The sequence below is a fragment of the Acipenser ruthenus genome, chromosome 19 (genome assembly GCF_902713425.1).
Source record: "Acipenser ruthenus chromosome 19, fAciRut3.2 maternal haplotype, whole genome shotgun sequence".
NCBI classification, from domain to species: Eukaryota; Metazoa; Chordata; class Actinopteri; order Acipenseriformes; family Acipenseridae; genus Acipenser; species Acipenser ruthenus.
In genome coordinates this window covers 5,888,094-5,908,642 of record NC_081207.1, presented here as the reverse complement: position 1 = coordinate 5,908,642, position 20,549 = coordinate 5,888,094, and the positions used below count along the sequence as shown (strand labels likewise).

Below are 20,549 nucleotides of genomic sequence, written 5' to 3'. Positions count from 1 at the left end.
GGTCTATTAAAAGTGGCTGCAGTATAGATACAGAAGTACATTTGTATTAGTGAAGGAGCACCGCATTTTATTTGAATAGTTCTTACCTATTAGACTACGTCCCCGTCTGTCATTTTAGTGCATGCACGATTTATTGCAGTATTTTTAAGGCTTGAAGAATGGCCTATTGTGTAAAAGCAAACTACGAAATGACTCTGCAAACTTACATCATACATAATAATGTACTGTAATATTTTGAGGTCTGTTGGTCAGTACTAGAATAGACAGCAATGTGCTCACCTATGTAATATTTTCGACACAATAATTTGCTGTTGTACTGTACAGTATCTATGGCATTTTTTTGCATTAGTACATACCGTAGCAGGGAAAACCTTTGCTATTCTAGAATGGGTAAAAATACTGTAGTATACGGCTTACATGAAATACAAATGATTGACAAATTATGTATCATATACATGTTAAAAATAACCATTTCACTTCCTAAAAAAACATAAACACCTATAAAATCAGTTGGGTTCTTGAACGTGACGTAGGCGTCCCAAATGAATGGCAGCTTGGCAGTAAGACACTAGCAGTAACAGAGAAGTTTGGCAGGGGGCGCACAGCTTCAAAACTCCCAGTCCTTCACAAGTAGTTTCTAGCAGGGGTTAATAATCTGCATTCGACTGCTTTTAATTGGAGAAACAGAGATCGCTACATTGTAACAACAGGAAAACTAAAGCGAGTTGTGTTTAACACAGAGAACAGAAGATACACTGAGGGAGTGATGTTGAACCAACCAAAGAGAGTGCATTGCTTTATATAGAACAGAGGACTTACAACGGAACTGAGACCTTACAAGAAAAACAAAACAAAACAAAGAAAGAAAACAGTGGTGAAGAAACATCTCAGCAAGTTTTAATAACAAATACAAAATAATTGCTTTCGGAAATGTGCTTTCACATCGTTAGAATATAACTACAATAGTGAAAGCAATGGACGTGACAATTCACCTGGCAATGTTTGGTAAGATAATTCGATTATTATTATTATTTTACTTTACTGATACCTGTTTTGACTGTATTATATAATTCTGAATTATTAAATGTTACAGCCATTCTAAAGTGAAATGTAATTATTATTATTTTATTTTTTTTTAACATTTCGTTTTTCCGATTTCATTTTAATTAATACCCTCTATTAAGTTCTGGATCATTCATTTTCCAGCCTGTGCGACCTCGATTTATACGAGCTGTGTGCACTTGCAGTACTAGTAATATGCTTAAGACTTTACAATTTTATTTTTCACTTCTTGGTAAGATTTCCTCGTATCCAAATTCCTGGGCAATTATTAGTCAAAACTTACCCTGCACTCCACCTAGCATTTGCTTGACGAGCACCGAGCTAAGCAGCATTGTTTGTCTGTCTAGTTAATGGCAGTGTCTTACTTTATTAAGTGTCTCGTACATTACTTTTTTTTTTATTTTTTTACCGTGTACACTTTTTTAGTTGACATATATTTATCGTGTCCCTGTCATTTGATTCTTGTTTTGATTAGAGTAAAAACACATTGATTTGTAAAATATTTTAGGAAGCATTACATAATAATAATAAAAGCAAACAATTACTATAACACAGTACCGTCAGTAGTGCAGTTACAAATGGTTAGTTCTGGCTATAATTGTTTCTTCACATTGAGTGCTATGAAAGACTAAAATTATTGAGGTTACTGAGCCACACCAGAAGGGGGCGGTGTTGGCTATTGGGGGACCACCCGAAGAGCGAGCTTAATCAATTAAATCCAGAGGCGTAGGGGGAGCCTGCCTCATGATGTGGATCACATTGGCATTTAACATGTTCAGCCACATGCAAGATGTCCCTTTGCCAGAGCACAGATGTTAATTAAATATATTCAAAACTTCAAGCACTTGCTGCAAGCTTGAAACAAAAATTACCAGTGTCCCCCATCTGTGTATTTTAAGAGCCCCTTCTACATGTCCTAGTGGTCATGCAATAAGACAGATATATGGAATTGCATGTTCCAAGTGGAGTTTTAACAAGTATAAAGAAATCCTAAGGGACTCTTTAGAGACCCACTGTAAAGAAACTATATTTGAAATAAAAAAAACTTTAATTGATAAAAAAAAGGGGGTCTGGTGTTATAAACGGGCCTACAACTGATCCGTATGACAAACTAATATTTATAAATACATTGTTTTCTCTCTCTCTCTCTCTCTCTCTCTCTCTCTCTCTCTCTCTCTGTGTGTATATATATATATATATATATATATATATATATATATATATATATATATATATATATATATATATATATATATATTTAAAAAATCCACTTTTAGTAACTTTTCTACATTTGAAAAAGTTAAAAGGAGAAAAGACTTTATCGCAACATTAAAACCAAAAAGATGATTGAATTATTTATTTCTGTGTCTTCTTGTTCTTTGGAAATCTCCAGTTAATTAATTTTGTTGAAATCGTAAACCACTAAAGGTTGCGGTTTGGCTTGCCACAAATACCGTCTGTTGACAGTTTAAATGACTTGGCAAAACCAAAAATAGAAAACAGGAAACTGCACGTACGCCATCAGCAGAGTTCCTTGTAAAGACAAAAAATGAAATATAAAACACACACACATACCCTGGCAAATATTAGCACAGTAATATAACCAGAAAACACACGCCCGCCCCATCAGAACTCAAAACCAGGGTACTCCCGGCTACTTTTGTTTTTCAGTTTTCATTTTTGACCTTATGAAAACAAACCCAGTTACAATGCCTTGCATTGAGAGAGCACATCTGGTCAGAATTGCCTGATGTAAATCAGTGTATGTGGGTGAAAGGAAAAGCACTGGCTGACTGTTTAAGCAGCTCTGCAACATGAACCCACAGCAGGCCCTCTTAGGTGGTAAAAACACAATGGAATATATTCATGTTTAAATATTCTTTCAAAATTCAGATAAACCTTGCGCCCTACTAAATGACCAGGTTTATTGATGCACTCTTCATGTTTCGAGCAGGGCACGGTTCAATGTAATGAGGATGGCAAGCGAAGGCAAGTCTGAGGCTGGCCCTGGTGGCTGATTCGGGCTGACAAGGAAATGCACCTCTCCCGGGTCGGAATCAGCAAGCTCTGCTTCCTGCTGTCCCTGGTCTTCTGTGCCTTCCTGCTCCTCCTGATCCCGGGCCTCCAACCTCCACGGAGGCAGGGCGACCTCCCCCAGCCACGGCCTCAAGGCAAGACGGGGTGGGTAAAAGGAGGTAGCGTCGACCAGCAGCCTCTCAAACCCAGCGTCCTCCAGCTCATCAGGGCTGCGACTCCAGGTCCTGATACTGAGGGAGTTTTGGACATGAAAGAATGGCCTGTAGGCCCACTACAAACTGTTGACAAGAGAAGCGACAGCGCTGAAGTCCTGGGCAGGAACCTGTCTGCCTACGACCCGGATAAAAGAGACTCGTCGGCTTATTCGAGTAGCAGCAGTCGCCAAGACTTGCCTGTGAAGGAACCCTTGAAGCAGGGAGACATATTTATTGCTGTGAAAACAACAAGGAAATACCATAAATCTAGGCTGGATCTGCTGTTTCAGACCTGGATATCCAGAGCAAAAGAAGAAGTAAGTTGTGAGAAACAGTATAAATAATTAATCTGTTTGTTTAGTTTTTTGTTCTTCACGTGAGTGACACATTTAGCATTCATGACACCATTTATATATAAGCTGCATCTCCCTGATGCAAGTCATTGTCATTTACAAAAATCAAAACAAACGATCTAACAGCGTTGATAGTCATGGGCTACAGTATTACACCAAGTAAATGTCTTGTGTTGCAGAACTAGAAAAAAAACATTTACCAAGTGATTTGGGAAGTGTTTTTTTTTTATTTGGCATGCATTTATTGATAAACTAGTGCTAACTTTGCACTGAAGTTTTGTTTTTTTTGTTTTTTTAATTTAGCTCAGTTGCTAGTATATATTTGTGTTTGTTTGTTGTGAAAAGGCCTTGGGCACTGCAGTTCTCTGTTCACCTTTGGCTTAGGTAACAGCCAGTAGTGCTGGGGGCTGCTGTACCTGGGGATGCAGAAGTGCTCCTGAGTTGGGACAGGGCCAGTTGTTATCCCAGACCCTGGGGTCTCCAGAACCCTTTCTGCTAGCCTTGCTGAGCCAGGGCCAAGCTCTCTTTCTGTGGTTTCGCTCTCATCATGTAATGGCAGCAGCGGGTTTGGAATCCATTGCAGTTTCTGGATTGCATCGAGTCCCAGATTAAATAAACGGCTATAGAGAGAGCTGAAATAAACCTTCACTGTTTTAGGTCTGACTTGGTGCTACTTCCTTCAGATACTGTGTGTGTACATACCTATACGCTGTTGATTGCGGTCTGATGGTAGGTGCTCAGTTGCTTCTGTATCCAAAGCCTAGGTAAATTACTGATACGTTTCAAAAGTGATGCCCCTGGAGAACAATCACCTTACAGCCTCAATAAATTCAAATCACTGCATCGCTCCAGCTGCTATTGACAGGGCTTCCGGTGATTTCTGGCTAGCATGGTGTTCTCTTATAAGGCATCTCATAGAGCAACGGGAAGACAAATATTTACTTTGAGTGTGGCTGGAGCCAAAAGCGCAAAATCAAACATACAGCTTGTTAGAAACTTCAAACTGCCGGAGAGGAAATTCTTCAGAAATTATGAACCAGCAAGCCACATGTGTGTCTTATCCACTTCAGGCTCTGTGTTTACTTTTAGCCAAGGAATCTTGGCCTGGCAATAAAGGCATGGCATGGCAGGGCAGGGAGCGACCGCATGTGTGCTGCCGACACAGCTCAGCGTTTTAAATGTTTTTCTTCGGAGTGCGCATAGCCTTTTATCCTCTCTCCAGGGGATAGCTTCCATAACCGCTGTGTCCTTCAGGAATTGAACCAAAGGGGCTGACTGTAGGACTCCGTTTAAAATGTCTAAATGGGACAGGCTGGCTCTCCAGATTGATTAGCTGCTGCTGGAATTACAAGGAGTGAAAATACAGGATTAAGAAAAGAGGACTTGCTGCTGGAGTGTGGTTAATAGCTTCAGCACTGATTGGAGAGAGCAGACCTTTAATGCAGCAGAAAAATACATGCAATAACTAATAACCCCCGCTTTCATATTTACCAGTTTGGCATGTTAAATAAATGTCATTTTCAGGGCTTGGAAACTCTCACTAGCCCTGCACCCAGTCCTGGGTTTCTGAACTCCTCTCGTGTTATTAAATGAAAAGGTGCCAGGAATTTGAGCAATCCGGCCCCTGCTAAATCTCATTGCAGTATATCCCGGGTCTGTAGGTTTCATACAGCTATAATGAGGGAACAATTTAAAATGTAGGTCTGATTGCTGACATTCTTGACTTAATTGTATGAGGGTTTTAACCCATCATTTAAACTTTTATTCTGAATTTGACATTAAACATTTGCCTATTTTTGCATGCATGGATGGATATGAGAATGCCATCACATAGCAGTCTGAGCCATTCTAGGCTTTACTTTGTGCTTGGCTGCTGTGAGTCTCTCTGCTATGCAATTTTAGGGTTTCAGTATTTCACTGTTTTATGTTTGTTTTAGACCTTTTTTTATATAAATAGGGCTATACCTAGAGGCTGTTTTTATTTTATTCTAAACTAGGCTAAATTACGTAATTAGGCTTCTGTTTGCATGTAAAGCCTGTTGTGTCTGGCACACATGTTGGGTTAAAAGTGGTTTATTTATTTATTTTGATACTTTCCGTTTGTTTTAAATTGTTTATTTACTTGGAGGGAGACTTCACCATCATCAAATGTCAAAACAATATGAACCCTAACCATAATAGACATTTGCCATGTTTCCCTGGTACATACAATAAGTATCAATGCACATGAGCAAGTCAAGATGTTGAGTTAAATCTCTGACACAAAAAAAACAAAGCAAAAATCCCAAATGTTTAACTACAGACCTACCCAACACAACTAAAAGCCAGACTGTAGTGTTAGCAGTTCATTGTTTTGATTTAGAAGCCCTGTCCCAGTCTTAGCCTGGTGTGTCCGGTGTGCTTCCTTGCTGTTACTAGGCCTCTGGCTGGGGTCAGAGGTCGCGTGCTGCTCCCCTGCTGAACGGGCCTCTTCGCCATGCTTGAACTGAAAAGATGTCTTGTCTACGGGTTTTGAAGGAAGTGCAATGTTGAATTTCAAAGTGTGGCTCTGAATGTGGTTTTCGCAGTGGGGATGTCCTGTTTCAAATTTAGAACTGCACGTTATTAGTTTTACAGAAAAGCATCTCCCTGCAGTATCAAATAGCAACCTTTTCAACAACCGGTGGCTGTGGTTTTAAAAGCAGCTTTGAGCACACATGCTGCATTGTTTCTCTTTGTGCATTTATTTCAATAGGTTTCCAAGCAGTGACACATTTGTTGTATAAAGTACATTCCTTAACATATATAGATATTTTCTTTTCCTTTTGTAAGGGTCGGTTCAGCAATGTGAAGGGAAAATACATACCAAGCCAGGATTGTGACTGGTGCTGGAAAGACCATAATAAAGTATATAGTTTGTTGGAAATTCCAGACTGCTGGAGAGGAAATTCTTCAGAAATTTGAATGAGTGAGTCGCATCACATGTGCATCCCATCTGCTTTAGGTGCGGATAGAAAAAACAGAGATACAAAATCATTAACATTGCACTGGCAATGTTACAAAATGTATGAACTCCCCAAGAAGCATCCTTAAAGGACACTGAAGTCTTCATAAGTGTTCAAGTGTTTTAGAGTTAGATCTAGAAATGTCTGACGGGGACGAAATATTCTGGGTTTAGGGTAGGGTCGTTTTTTCTTCATCCCTACCTCTCCTGCTGCAGTCGAAGAATTGGCAGCGCTTTGATGTTCTCCATTGTGGATTACATAAGAACATAAAGTTTACAAATGAGAGGAGGCCATTCAGCCCATCTTGCTCGTTTGGTTGTTAGTAGCTTATTGATCCCAGAATCTCATCAAGCAGCTTATTGAAGAATCCCAGGGTGTCGGCTTCAACAACATTACTGGGGAGTTGGTTCCAGACCCTCACAATTCTCTGTGTAAAAAAGTGCCTCCTATTTTCTGTTCTGAATGCCCCTTTATCTAATCTCCATTTGTGATCCCTGGTCCTTGTTTCTTTTTTCAGGTCGAAAAAGTCCCCTGGGTCGACATTGTCAATATCTTTTTGAATTTTGAATGCTTGAATCAGATCACCGCGTAGTCTTCTTTGTTCAAGACTGAATAGATTCAGTTCTTTTAGCCTGTCTGCATACGACATGCCTTTTAAACACAGGATAATTCTGGTCGCTCTTCTTTGCACTCTTTCTAGAGCAGCAATATCCTTTTAGTAACGAGGTGACCAGAACTGAACACAATATTCTAGATGAGGTCTTACTAATGTATTGTAAAGTTTTGACATTACTTCCCTTGATTTAAATTCAGCACTTTTCACAATATATCCGAGCATCTTGTTGGCCTTTTTTATAGCTTCCCCACATTGTCTAGATGAAGACATTTCTGAGTCAACATAAACTCCTAGGTCTTTTCCATAGTTCCCTTCTTCAATTTCACTATCTCCCATATGATATTTATAATGCACATATTTTTTGCATGCATGCAATACTTTACACTTTTCTCTTTTAAATGTCATTTGCTATGTGTCTGCCCAGTTCTGAATGCTGTCTAGATCATTTTGAATGACCTTTGCTGCTGCAACAGTGTTTGCCACTCCTCCTATTTTTGTGTCGTCTGCAAATTTAACAAGTTTGCTTACTATACCAAAATATAAATCATTGACGTAGATTAGGAATAGCAGAGGACCTAATACTGATCCCTGTGGTACACCACTGGTTACCTCGCTCCATTTTGAGGTTTCTCCTCTAATCAGTACTTTCTGTTTTCTACATGTTAACCACTCCCTAAGCCATATGCATGCATTTCCTTGAATCCCTACTGCAATCAGTTTGAGAATACTGCTTTTATGCGGGACTTTGTCATAAGCTTTCTGGAAATCTAAATAAACCATGTCATATGCTTTGCAATTATCCATTGTCGATGTTGCATCCTCAGAAAAATCAAGCAGGTTAGTTAGACACAATCTCCCTTGCCTAAAACCATGCTAATTGTCTCCCAGGATACTGTTACCATATAAGTAATTTTCCATTTTGGATCTTATTATAGTTTACATATAATAGAAGTCAGGCTTATTGGTCTATAGTTACCTGGTTCGGTTTTGTCTCCCTTTTTGTGGATCGGTATTACGTTTGCAAGTCTGTCGATACAACCCCTGTGCCAAGAGACTGTTTGTAAATAACTTCTTTCATTTCTTTGAGTACTATTGGGAGGATCTCATCTGGCCCAGGGGATTTGTTTATTTTAAGAGCTCCTAGTCCCTTTAACACTTCTGCCTGTGTTATGCTAAAGTTATTTAAAGCTGGATAGGAACATGTCGACATGTGGGGCATGTTGTCCATATCCTCCTTTTGTAAAGTAATCATTTGGTATATTTGTTATTTTTTTCTCTTTGTCTATGATTTTGCTATTTGTATCTCTTAGACATTTTACCTCCTCTTTGAATGTTCTCTTGCCGTTATAGTATTGGAGAAACTTTTTGGAATTGGTTTTAGCCCCCTTAGCATTGCTCCTTTTATCTCTTTCTTGGCCTTTCTAACTTCCTTTTTTATTTGTGTTTGCAGTTCCAAGTACTCTTTTGGTGTACTTTTTTCTTGGTCCCTTTTTAAACGCTCTGTAAAGTGCCTTTTTTCTCTGAATATTTATTTTTTAAAATTGATCTTTTTGGCCATTTTGTTTCAGATTTTAATTTGTCTACTTTTGTGGTGTAATTGTTTTGCACCTCTAGTACTACATTTTTGAAAAACAGCCATCCTTCTACTCTACTTCTGTTAGTCTCTGTTTCATACCTTCATAGTTTGCCTTTTTAAAATTGTAAACCTTAGCTTTAGTCATTACTTTTTGGGTTTTAAAAAGCACTTAAAATGAGACCATGTTGTGATATGAGTTTGCCAGTGGTTCTCTGACCTCTGTTGTAGTTATTCTTTCTTCGTTATTTGAAAAGACTAAATCAAGGCATGCCTCCCTTCTAGTCGGTGCATTGACAAATTGTGTTAGGAAGCAGTCATTTGTCATTTCTACCATTTCAATTTCATCTGTTGTGCTCCCTACTCGGTTCTCCCATTTTATACGGGGGGAGTTGAAATCCCCCATTAGTATGGCTTCTCCTTTTGCTGCACGCATTTCTAATGTCCTTGTATAACAGATTTTGCTCAGTGTCTGAATTTGGCGGTCTTTAGGATGCCCCTATTATGCCCTTTGAATTTTTGTCCATTATTCTGACCCGTATTGATTCTGCGATTTGTTTTTTTTCTTCTAGATTTAACACATGTATAGCGCTACCCCTCCGCCTCTTCTGTCCTGCCTGTCTTTCCTATACAGTGCATACCCACTAATATTATATTCGTCTCCATCACTCTCGGACAACCAAGTTTCTGTAACACCTAACACATCGTAGTTATTTGTTAGTGCAGTAGCTTCAAGTTCTAATATTTAGTTTTTGAGACTTCTAGCATTTAGATAAATACATTTTAATGAGTATCTTACCTGAGTTATTGCCCTTGTTTTGATGTAGTCTCCCTTCTGTTTTTTTGTTGATTTATCCCCCCTTCCTTTCTAGTTTAAATGCTTCTGAACCTCCTTGAGGATCCTTTCTCCGAGTAGATTTGTTCCCTTTTTATTTAAGTGTAGTCCGTCCCACCTACATATGTGGACCAATGTTCAAGGAAGGTGAAGCCCCCTCCTGTGTGCACCATGATTTCAGCCATGCATTTAACTAATTTACTTCCAGCTGTCCGTATGGTCCTTTGCAAAGTGCAAGTGTATTTTCAAAAAAGTGCAAAGCCTACAATTCCATTGCGCCACTGACTTAGACGGCTTTGAAAATACATTTTGCAACTTGTCTGGAGTCGCAAAGGTGTTTTGAGACCTGCTTTTCCTAGCTGCCTCATTATTTGTGTCATTATTTGTGGAAAGCAGGTAAAATGTATCAAACTTAACTCGAGGCGGGAAGTAAGTATCAAATCTGGTGAGATGCATTTGAATGGACACTCTAAAATAGAGTTAAACTGCATTCTTACCCCTGTCTCTATTTGTAAAGCTCATGCATGACATTTTTTTTTTTTCAATAATCTGAGAGTAGTGTAATGTCTTTAGCGGCTACCGTACTGCAAAAAGATTTAAAAAACACGACACTGTACTGCTATTTGTTTAATGTAGCAGTAACTGTGAAATATGTACTTAACTACGATCGAAAGCTGGCAACAGAGCAATTTGGTTAGCGTTAAAGCCTTTACCCTCTGTAAACAGAGTTTCAGTGAAAACGACAACCGTAACGTTATACACTTATATAGCAATGAGTCTTATTCTTATAGTACGTGGGTCATCTTTTTCTACCCAACATGCTGTTCTGTTTTTTTATTTCAGACTTTTATTTTCACCGATGGGGAAGATAAGGAGCTAAGAGAAAAAGCAGGTAAAGAAACTCGCTTGCTACATACCAAGAACAAAAATATGGGCTCCTGGCTCATGAAACATGCCATATTCTAAATAAGTTTTATTCATAACTAAAAACATCTGGTAAGTGTAACAATGCCTTCATAGAAGCCCAAGCTGTTTTTACAGGACTTGGTTGCCTTGATGTATCTGTACAATACAAACCCCACAATGTCACTATCGTATCTGTTATTTCATGCTCTCTTATTTCATGCAGCCCTAAAAAAAGATATAGCTGGTCAAGAATATGTACTTTGTTTTTCTCCTTCATTTTCCTAGGAGATCAAATGATTAATACCAACTGCTCTGCTGCACACACCCGGCAGGCACTGTGCTGTAAAATGTCTGTGGAATATGACAAGTTCATTGAATCAGGAAAAAAGTGAGTGTTCTGTCAATCTGCCTCTGCACTGTACTGGTATTCCATAGGAGGTGCTAATAAGGTGAAAGCGAGGCTGAATATTGCCCTTGTATCTGGAACTTGAAGCCATCATTGCAGTGGCTGAGTTCTCTTGTCTAGTAAGTAAGTGGCTTGAATGGGAGGAGTCGAATGGAAGTGTCACAGTGTGAAGCTGTTCTGAGCACTTCAAACAGTAAAAAAAAATTGTATTCAAATTGCATAATGTCAAAAAACGCTGATGGATTCAAATGTAGGATTGGTGCTTGTCTCTGTGGCATGCTACTGATTGAGATATGTTGGAGAAATCCTCTCAAACTGCCTGCCGTCCACAAATTGAGATTTTTTGTAAACATTTTGAAGGTGGTTCTGTCACGTGGATGATGATAACTACGTGAACCTGGCCAGCCTGATGCGCTTGCTGTCCTCATACTCCCACACTCGAGACGTGTATCTGGGCCGCCCCAGCCTGGATCACCCCATAGAGGCTGCCGAGAGAGTCAAGAGCGACGGATCGGTGAGACTCACTCTTCACAAGAACACTCTTGTACCCCAGAGCTGAATATTTCCATATAGACGCTATTATCAAGCTCAACTAAAGCTCTGTTTCCACTGTTCAATGTCTCTGTGCTCCGGCTCAGTTGAGATTGGTAATTACATGTGACATTAATGGATCAGTGTTAATACCAGGGTGCAAGCTAAGAACTGAAATTGTCAGTCTGCGTTTTCTATGGAAAGTGCTTTTTATTGGCATTCTTTTTAAAAGGCTCATGTTTTTTTCACTGTATTTAACTGCTCTCTGTGTTGCGCAGATCTCTGTGAAGTTCTGGTTCGCCACCGGGGGAGCTGGTTTCTGTATCAGCCGGGGGCTGGCACTCAAAATGAGTCCTTGGGCCAGGTATGGAGAAACTTGTAAAACTAAAAAACACATTGAACAGTTCCAAGTATGTAACCAGCATGAGGTCACTTCTCTAGTAAGCATTGTAAAAAGAGAAAAAAACTAAAAACAACACTTTAGTTTATGGATCGCTTCTAAACGATCGGTGATGCATCTTTTTTAAAATACTTTTTAAAGGATATGTAAACAATATTCATGGCTAAAGCAGTATGTAAACTGTGGCATTTTCTAAGAAACCTCATAACTTAAGTACCTGATTGTGGCAAAGTGGATACAGGTGCAGGAGTGACGCAGTGTGTGATTAAACAGACAAAGAGAGTTATAATCCAATTGGAAAAGGGATTTTATTGTATCCAGGTCTGGCGACCAAATAATAAGCCCCCGGTAATACACAACAATGTGTAGAGCATGGAGTAAATAACGGGTTGCAGTCCCAAACAATAAACACAAATATCCGCCCCACAATAATACCAACACAGTCACCAGTCCTGGGTGCGTACAGTAGTGCTCGTGGTGGGTGATACAGTTTATTGCTGACAGTAGTGCAGTGCTGTTCCGGCTTTGTGCTGGCCTTCCGGAATCGTGTTAGTCATCTAGTAATTTACAAAACAAGACAATTACAGACAAACAAACAAAACACTCACGATACATATAAGTCACAGGGTCTCTCACGGTCCTTTCAGGTTTCAGATTACAAACCAAAGCGAAAGAACAGATTGCGCCCCCTTTTATGCCATCATACATGACCCCTTGGTAAACGAGTGCAGCCGCCCCTCCAATCTGCGACTGCCACGTCGTTTCCCTTCCGGGTCAATGCGTTAATGCAACAGAGTTCCGCCCCCTTCCTAGCTGGCCGACTTCCCTTGAACCCTGGGAAAGAACTGGCAGGCCAGCCCGTCCAGGGAACTCTGTTCTCGCTGCTTAGCGCCCACACAGGTCGGGAGGGAGATTTACTACCAAGAGTCATTGTATTTCTGTCACACTGACATATATTGAAAGTTTATTCTAATCAATTGTTCCTTGTTAAATGTCATGACCTCTAACACATTAAAATATTTTATGGAGCCACTAAAAAAAATGCAGCAAATGCAGTGTCATGTGAATTTTCTGAAACTGTCTTTCTTTCTGAAGTCTGGGTAACTTCATCAGCACTGCAGAGAAGATCCGTCTCCCTGATGACTGCACAATCGGCTACATCATCGAGGCCCTGCTGGAAGTGAAAATGATCCACAGCCGGCTGTTCCACTCCCACCTGGAGAATCTGCAGAGACTGCCTATCGACACGGTGCTTAACCAGGTCAGCCCAGGGGAGAAACACCCTGCTCTTCAACCACCACGCCGTGGATATACCATCCAGAACTAGGAAACACTCGACCAGTGCTAAATATAGAAACAGTAAAACAAACAAAATAAGTCCCATGACATGCATTTTGTCAAGTCTTTCGAAATGTCTTCAATGACTTCTAGTCTCAACATTTGTCGTTTAACTTCTCTGGAAATGCGGGTTCTGTACACAGTGAGAGTGGGGCAGTATCCAGTTCCTCCTAGTAGTCGCTTGTAAAAGATGCTTTGATTAAAAGAAAAAAGATGAAATGCCTTAATATATCCATACAAACTATCACAGCCACCGTTCCATGGAAATGCAGGATGAGCCAAAGTTCTTAACCCAACATCATTATTTCTTAAGTTCTATTTTGTTTTCTCTCCCAGACCTGGCTCTAACTATGTCTTGTCTGCACTGTACCTGCAGGTGACATTGAGCTACGGTGGATTTGAAAACCACAGGAATGTTGTCAGCATTGGTGGGATTTTCTCACTGGTGGAGGATCCCTCACGGTAAACAGTTTTTTTTAAATTATTATTTTAACCCTAGCAGGTGCATTTATTAGTAGTAGTTGTGCTACTTCCTGTGCAGTGCTAAATCTCAGTTTAGTGTTGGAGTGATGATTCTTGATGATGCATAATCTTTGCTCCTACCCACTGTACCTACCTCACAGATTGCCTGCTTGATCTCTTCATAGTTCCTTATGAAGATGACACTCCTTTTGTTATTACTGTATATAAAGCAGGTGTCCAATGTTATTTCAAGGTATTTCAGTTGTATGATAACTGTGATTTCTCTTGTCTTTACAGGTTCAAGACTGTCCATTGCCTTCTCTACTCTGATACTAACTGGTGTCGCAGTAAGACAAGGCCATGACTTGTCTACCTTCAGTGCTACTGCAATCCCTGTACAGAAGCTGCAAAACTGCACCATTTTTTTTTTTTTTAATGACAACCAAATTAAACTGAGAAGACATCCTCAAAGTCAATGGACTAAGCTGACACAGGAGTCAGCCTAATGAATAGAGATTAGGTAAATGCACACAAGGAGGGTTCCCTACGGTATCACGCAGGATTAATAAAGGAGACAGAAATCTAGGACTGTTTTGATGAGAATCTAGTGTTGTTCATTCAATTGCATTGCATTTTCAAGATAGTATGCTCTATTTTTAAAACTCTGGATGCCTAGCTGTGTGTAGTGGGAGTTATATAAATTTTATACACGCTTAGAAAATGGCATTTTTTAATACTACCAGAAATTTGTGTCTAAACTGGATTTTTTAATTGTGGGTTTGGCCATTGTTTGGACATTGGCAGTCTGATCTTCATCAAAAGACATGCCCATAGTCCTGATGCATGTCGAAAAACCAGTGTACCTGTTTAGAGGAGGGCCGGTCCAGTATACTTGTATTCTGAGTCCATTTAAACAGAACGGTACTGGTGCCCTACACTGCTGGCCAGTGTGGGATAGATAGTATTTCTACAGCTTTGTATAAAGTAATTCACTTTTTATTATGCTTCAGCCTGCATCAAAATACAAATTAACTTGACAAGAGCAGATTTCAGTTTGATCAACTTTAAAATATATATATACAGTATATTATTATTTGTTTGCTCCATAAAGGCATATCATTTACCATATAATTTCATAGCAATATAGCATAATGTTGTCCTGTCCATTTAAATGAAGAATAAAAGTTGAACGGTTCTGAATTACACTCAAGTTGCAACAAAATCCCCCCTGTTTAGATTGATTCTGTGCTGTGAGGTAGTGTACTAAAAAGGTGTTGGAAGCCACCTACAAATTCAACAGCTCTGTTTCTCTTACTTTAAAACAGCATAAGCAGAGGGATTCTAGTCACGCATGCTTTAATTCAATTACAAAACCAGTTTCTTTGGGAACGACCAGCCTTTTCCTACTACTGAATGTAGTTTGCCCTTCTTAAAATTACTTTCTTATTTACACATCTGCTTGAGAAATGGTTCCGTTGACCCTCTTTAGCCGTCTCTGATATTGCACCTTTGTTTCTCCCTTTAAAAAAACCCACTGGAATGATGCATTGTAATTAAGCATTAACTTGGTGCTTTGGTGTGGACGCAGGAGGCTTTGAAGAAGGATGGTGTTTTATTGCTGTTCGGCAGCTAAGGAATGGTGATCAGAAGCTATCTGGCAGGTCTCTTGTGACCACTGCTCTCTGTCTTCGCCCTCGGTCAAGGCCACCTGTTGGTATTGTGCAGGCCGCTCTCTGTAATGTGCCCTTTTTGCACTGGAATGTGTAGAAAGAGAGTTCAGTTCAATAGCAGTCTTGTTTTCCTTTTCAGTCCCTTCATTACTCTTTCCCATAGTGGTTTTGATAAGAGGCTGGCTAATCTCGGTTTTATATTTCCAGCTACCACTTTCTAGTGTACATAGAGAGCCTGTTGTGTAATATATATATATATATATATATATATAAGCTGTTTTTGCATTGCATAATCATTCATTTCATTACAAACATTTAAACGGATTACCAAGTATGTTTTATAAAGATTTTACAAATACATCACTGTAGATTTAAAAGCTGCATTTTCATGGTACTTGCTGTAATTGATTCCTGTGTACTGTTGAGTCTCACCCCAGTGGTCTAGCAGCAATCAGAACTATGAGAACTACAGCACCATATAAGCTAACCAGATGCAGCACATTTGTGTCCACAGCGATGTATTTGAAAAATCTGCAGATCTGAATCGGAAGTTTAAAGAAAAAGAGAAATTTAGCACATTTAAAAGCTGTTGTAGACTTTGAAAGCTTTCAAGGTTAAATTTAAGTACTGTATCAAAATAATGAAGGTTGGGGGAGGGTTGTAATGATGTGTTACTGAATATGAGGTTGATTTTAAGCACTATAATCCTCTTCAGCATTTCTGGCATCCCTCCTTAGCCACAGCACAGAAACGGTGAAGTCAGGAAAATACATGTTTGATTTTTCACTATATAATTAAAGCGCTTTGCCTTGACTAAAATGTAATTACAAATGGTACTGGAAAATATATTTTCAGCTCAAATATTTATATTCCCTTTTCCCCTCCAAGTAAGATTGCAGGACTAGATTGTGTTTGCTGTAGTGCACTCTAGTGGCAATACTGTATACAGCAGTTTGTATTATTAATTTGCTGCTGTTGGTACTATTCCCTACAAATCAATTGGCCTTTTAGCTAACTTTACATACAGCGTGGCGCCGACAAATATGAATTAAGGTGGTAATGCTAGATTATTTTTGGTGTATGTTTAAGAATATGGGCAACCTATCCAGATGAACAACTTTAAAGATCCAATCTGCAATACTTCCTTAAATCCTCTTTGTGTCATTTAAATTTGGTAAATAGAAGCTGTTGAATTATAATCTATATGCTCAGCACATTGGGTGGCTTGTTGTCATGTGACCCAGTTCATGCTTAAAGATACTCGGTTTTGAACGGTATATTTAAAAAAAAAAAAAAAAAGTATAATTTCATGCAGAAAAAAAATAAGACAGTGTTATGCAAGATATTTGACCATTCAAATTCTACTATGTGAGAGAATTCAGTTTGATCTGAAGTCCCCTGAATTTAACGCAACAAATTTTTCTACCATTTTCAAGCTTGGACAGGACATGTAGTGACAAAGGATTACAACCAGTGGATTCTGCTTTGTAATTTGTTTTTATAAATACCTGTCTCTTACATAATACCCTGAAATGTATATATTGTCTTTTTTTCTGTGAAGTTCTTAAACTTTCAACTGTCAATTAAAAAGAAAAACCCAATATAAATGTGTTTTTTTTGTTGTTTTGTTTTTTTCCCCTCATGTGTTGGTGCCCCAGTGTCCAGTACAGTGTAATACAATTAAAGCCATGGGTGCCACGTCATTTAAAACTAAGAAAACCATGAAGTTTCTTGCTGTTGGTACTGTCCTGAGATACCTTTGAAACTTCAGACTTCCTGTTCTATGCCTACCATTTTGGCCACTTGGTTATGAGACAAGATTTTAAGTATTTGCCCTGATGTCATAAAGTGTGTGAATTTAATTTTTTTAATTTTTTTTTTTGCATCTCATTTTTAAGGGGGATCTTGGCAAGAAAAACAGTAGATTTAAAGCAATTTCATTTAGGAGACAAAAGTACAAAATACAAACGAACAATTGCTGCTGGTACGCTAAAATGCTTTTAAAAAAAAAAACAGGGCATGGGTCCAAATCAACCCCTTAATTTCTTTACTACTGAATACTCTGTAGAGGGCTGATGAGTTGAACAGTGATTGGCGTTTACTGTACACACTGGTAGATATGACAGCTGCCTCTGGGGGTGATCTCTTGTGTTCTATTATGTATATGGATATAAATCTAGATACACAAAGACATGCATTTTGTCTTTTATTTATGCTTTGACCTTGATCCATATCAAAAGCACATAAACCCAGCCTGTGTCAATTTCGTTGTCATTGGGCTTTTCCTGGAGTAGAATTCAGTTGTTGTATTTTTCTCAGCGGAAGCCAGTTTGACGCAGTCGTTATCCAGGAGAAAAGGCTGGAACATGACCATGCTGAAACTACAGCCCATTATGTTCAGAGCCACGCATGTTATTCAGTTAGCTTGACTGCCAAGATGAGCGAGTTCATAAATTAAATCAGAGGACCTGGACAGCTGAACAGTTAGATTGGGTTCTACAGGGGGAAATAAGTAACTGATTAGAGGAAAACATTGTGTACCACCAGCAGGCTTGACAGGATTGCACAATAGTGTTCTTTAGTAACCATGACACTCGTTGTGCAGTCAAATATATCTAATGCTGTTTATCACTGCATTAACATCACCGGTGTATACAGCAGTGTTTTCCACCATGCTTTTTGTGTTGGGCTGAGGTGTGCCATTCTGCTGTGTTGAAACTGTGGGACAGATGAATGACACAACTCGCAAAAATACAGAGCAAGATTACATATTCTATTATTATTATTATTATTATTATTATTATTATTATTATTATTATTATTATTATTAACTGGTAAAATAAACTACTACCAAATTGGTACAATGTGTATAACAACACAAAACAAATTCGTGAAATGCTTTCATCAGTTAGTGGTATGAAAATATGCTGATTCTCAATATTTAACTTTCCTGTTCCCTCTACGATAGGCTACAGACGCTGAACTTTGCTCTCATTGCCTGTAACTTTCCGAGGTAAGTTTCAGAATAATACGCCAGCTCCCAACATCGTCCTACAAACTTTTTAAGGTGCAAGCGGCATGGTTTGTGCACAATGCTTACTTTAAGTCTTTGAAAAAAAAAAAAAAAAAAAAAAAAAACTATGTTCAGGTATTACAAAAAGTAAATATCGTGTCTTAAACAGAAATAATTCCTCGCCTCTTTAACCGCCGCGTTTTGTTGTAAATCGGTTAGGCCTATACCGTTCATGTACATGCAACTTGTATTAACTACGCACTTTATTTCTACATTTTTAGACGACTTATCCTCATATTTGCACTTTACGGTTGTTCTGAGACCATGGAAATCACATTTACAGGCAAGAGAGGTTTAGTAACTGGCGCTGGTAAAGGTACGCAGGTCATGGCTTCCATTTTTAAAGAGACAGCCACACCGAATTGAGCACCCTTACGAAAACAAAATATACTGAATAATATTGTACTAAATATGAATTTATATATCACAATGCATTAACAACCACCAAATATATTGTATAATATATGTATGAAACTAATATATAGCATGTCAATATTGCAAAATATCGTTTTGAAGCCTATATTAACCCACATATGAAATGGTGCAATTATCTGTATGTTGTCACATAACTATACTATAAGCAATAAAGCAGTACTGAAATTCATCCAGTATGCCTCCTTGCTACGCATAAGATGTTGGCAAAAAAAAAAAAATTATATATATATATATATATATATATATATATATATATATATATATATATATATATATATATATATATATATATATAATAACACAACTGTAATTCAGTATACTGTATATTCTTGGCTGTCACATTATGTTAATATTATGTTGCAAAATCTTGCAGAATTTTAATAATGAATGAATGTCACTTTATTATTCATTATTATTAATTAGTCATTTAGCAGACGCTTTTATCCAAAGTGTTTTCCAGAGACTAGGGGGTGAAGTATGCATCAACAACTGCTGCAGAGTCACTTACAACAGAACCCCGGTTTCACGTCTCATTCGAAGGACGGGGATTGACGCAGGCTAACTAACCGTACAGTTTTCATTCGTACATAATGAGTTGTGACACCGTTACTATGGCAAGCCAAAGCATCATTTAGAGATATCTCACATATATTTAGAGAGATCTCTAAATATTTAAATATATCTGTAAATCATTTCCGGATATCTCTAAATATTTGAATATTTCTTCAAATATTTAAAGATATCCCTAAGTCATTTTAAGATATCTAAAATGCATTTAGAGATATCTGAAAATGATTTACAGATATCTCTAAATGGAGCTTTAAATGAGATATCTAAAATGCATTTGAGATATATTTAAATGAACAGGAAGTCATTTAGAGAGATCTTTAAACACCTCATTTTAAGATATCTCTAAATGACAGTTTGGCATGCCATGCTAACAATTTCCACATTGTTTCCATATTATTTAAAGATATCTGTAAATCAGTTTGAGATATCTTTATTTAATTTTTAGATATCTCTTACTGATTTACAGCTATCTTAAAATTAATTTTAGATATCTTAAAAACTGCACAATTAAAGACATCTGGAATTCAATTTGAGATATCGCTAAATGTTTTACAGATACTGTATCTCTAAATATTTCAAGATATCTTAAAATGCAATTCGAGATATTGCAAAGATTGGGCTTGCCGTACCGTTAAACCCATCAATTGAAAGGTGGCTTTTTGAGGCACAAGCATACATGAAGCAATATGTAATTGGTTTATAAAAAATACATGTCTGCCTGTATTTTTCTCCTGTAGTGTGTCTCCTGCATGGTTTCATGTATTGCTCAGCAGTGTTTTAAATGCTGGTTGTTAACTGACTCAAAAACACCAAACACCTCTACGTATATCCAAGGAAAATCAGGATCCAACGGGATACTCATCAATCACTAGAAATGCTTAATGAAGAAGAAAAGCAATTAATATAATAAAAACTCATCATTTTACTAATTAGCTATAGCGTTCCCTCTATCTAGCTATTTCTACTATGCTATTTCTAGAAGGTGGAAGCCTAAATGCTGTAGATAATTAGTAAAGCAGTGAGTTTTCAGTATAGTGATTGATGTGCATCCTGTTGGATCCTGATTCTCATTGGATTATATATATATATATGATAAAACATTAA

At 38.1% G+C, this 20,549-nt stretch overlaps 1 protein-coding gene across 1 annotated transcript; it reads left to right on the top strand.

The window, feature by feature from the left end:
• Positions 1–207: 207 nt before the first annotated feature.
• LOC117424071 (beta-1,3-N-acetylglucosaminyltransferase radical fringe-like) lies at positions 208–16,674 on the top strand. The gene is made up of 9 exons (XM_034040105.3): positions 208–1,005; positions 3,017–3,610; positions 10,498–10,546; positions 10,846–10,948; positions 11,327–11,480; positions 11,776–11,861; positions 12,993–13,158; positions 13,612–13,697; positions 13,995–16,674. The coding sequence occupies exons 2-9, from the start codon at positions 3,098–3,100 to the stop codon at positions 14,059–14,061; spliced, it is 1,224 nt and encodes a 407-aa protein (XP_033895996.3). The 5' UTR covers positions 208–1,005; positions 3,017–3,097; the 3' UTR covers positions 14,062–16,674.
• The last annotated feature ends 3,875 nt before the right edge of the window (positions 16,675–20,549 follow it).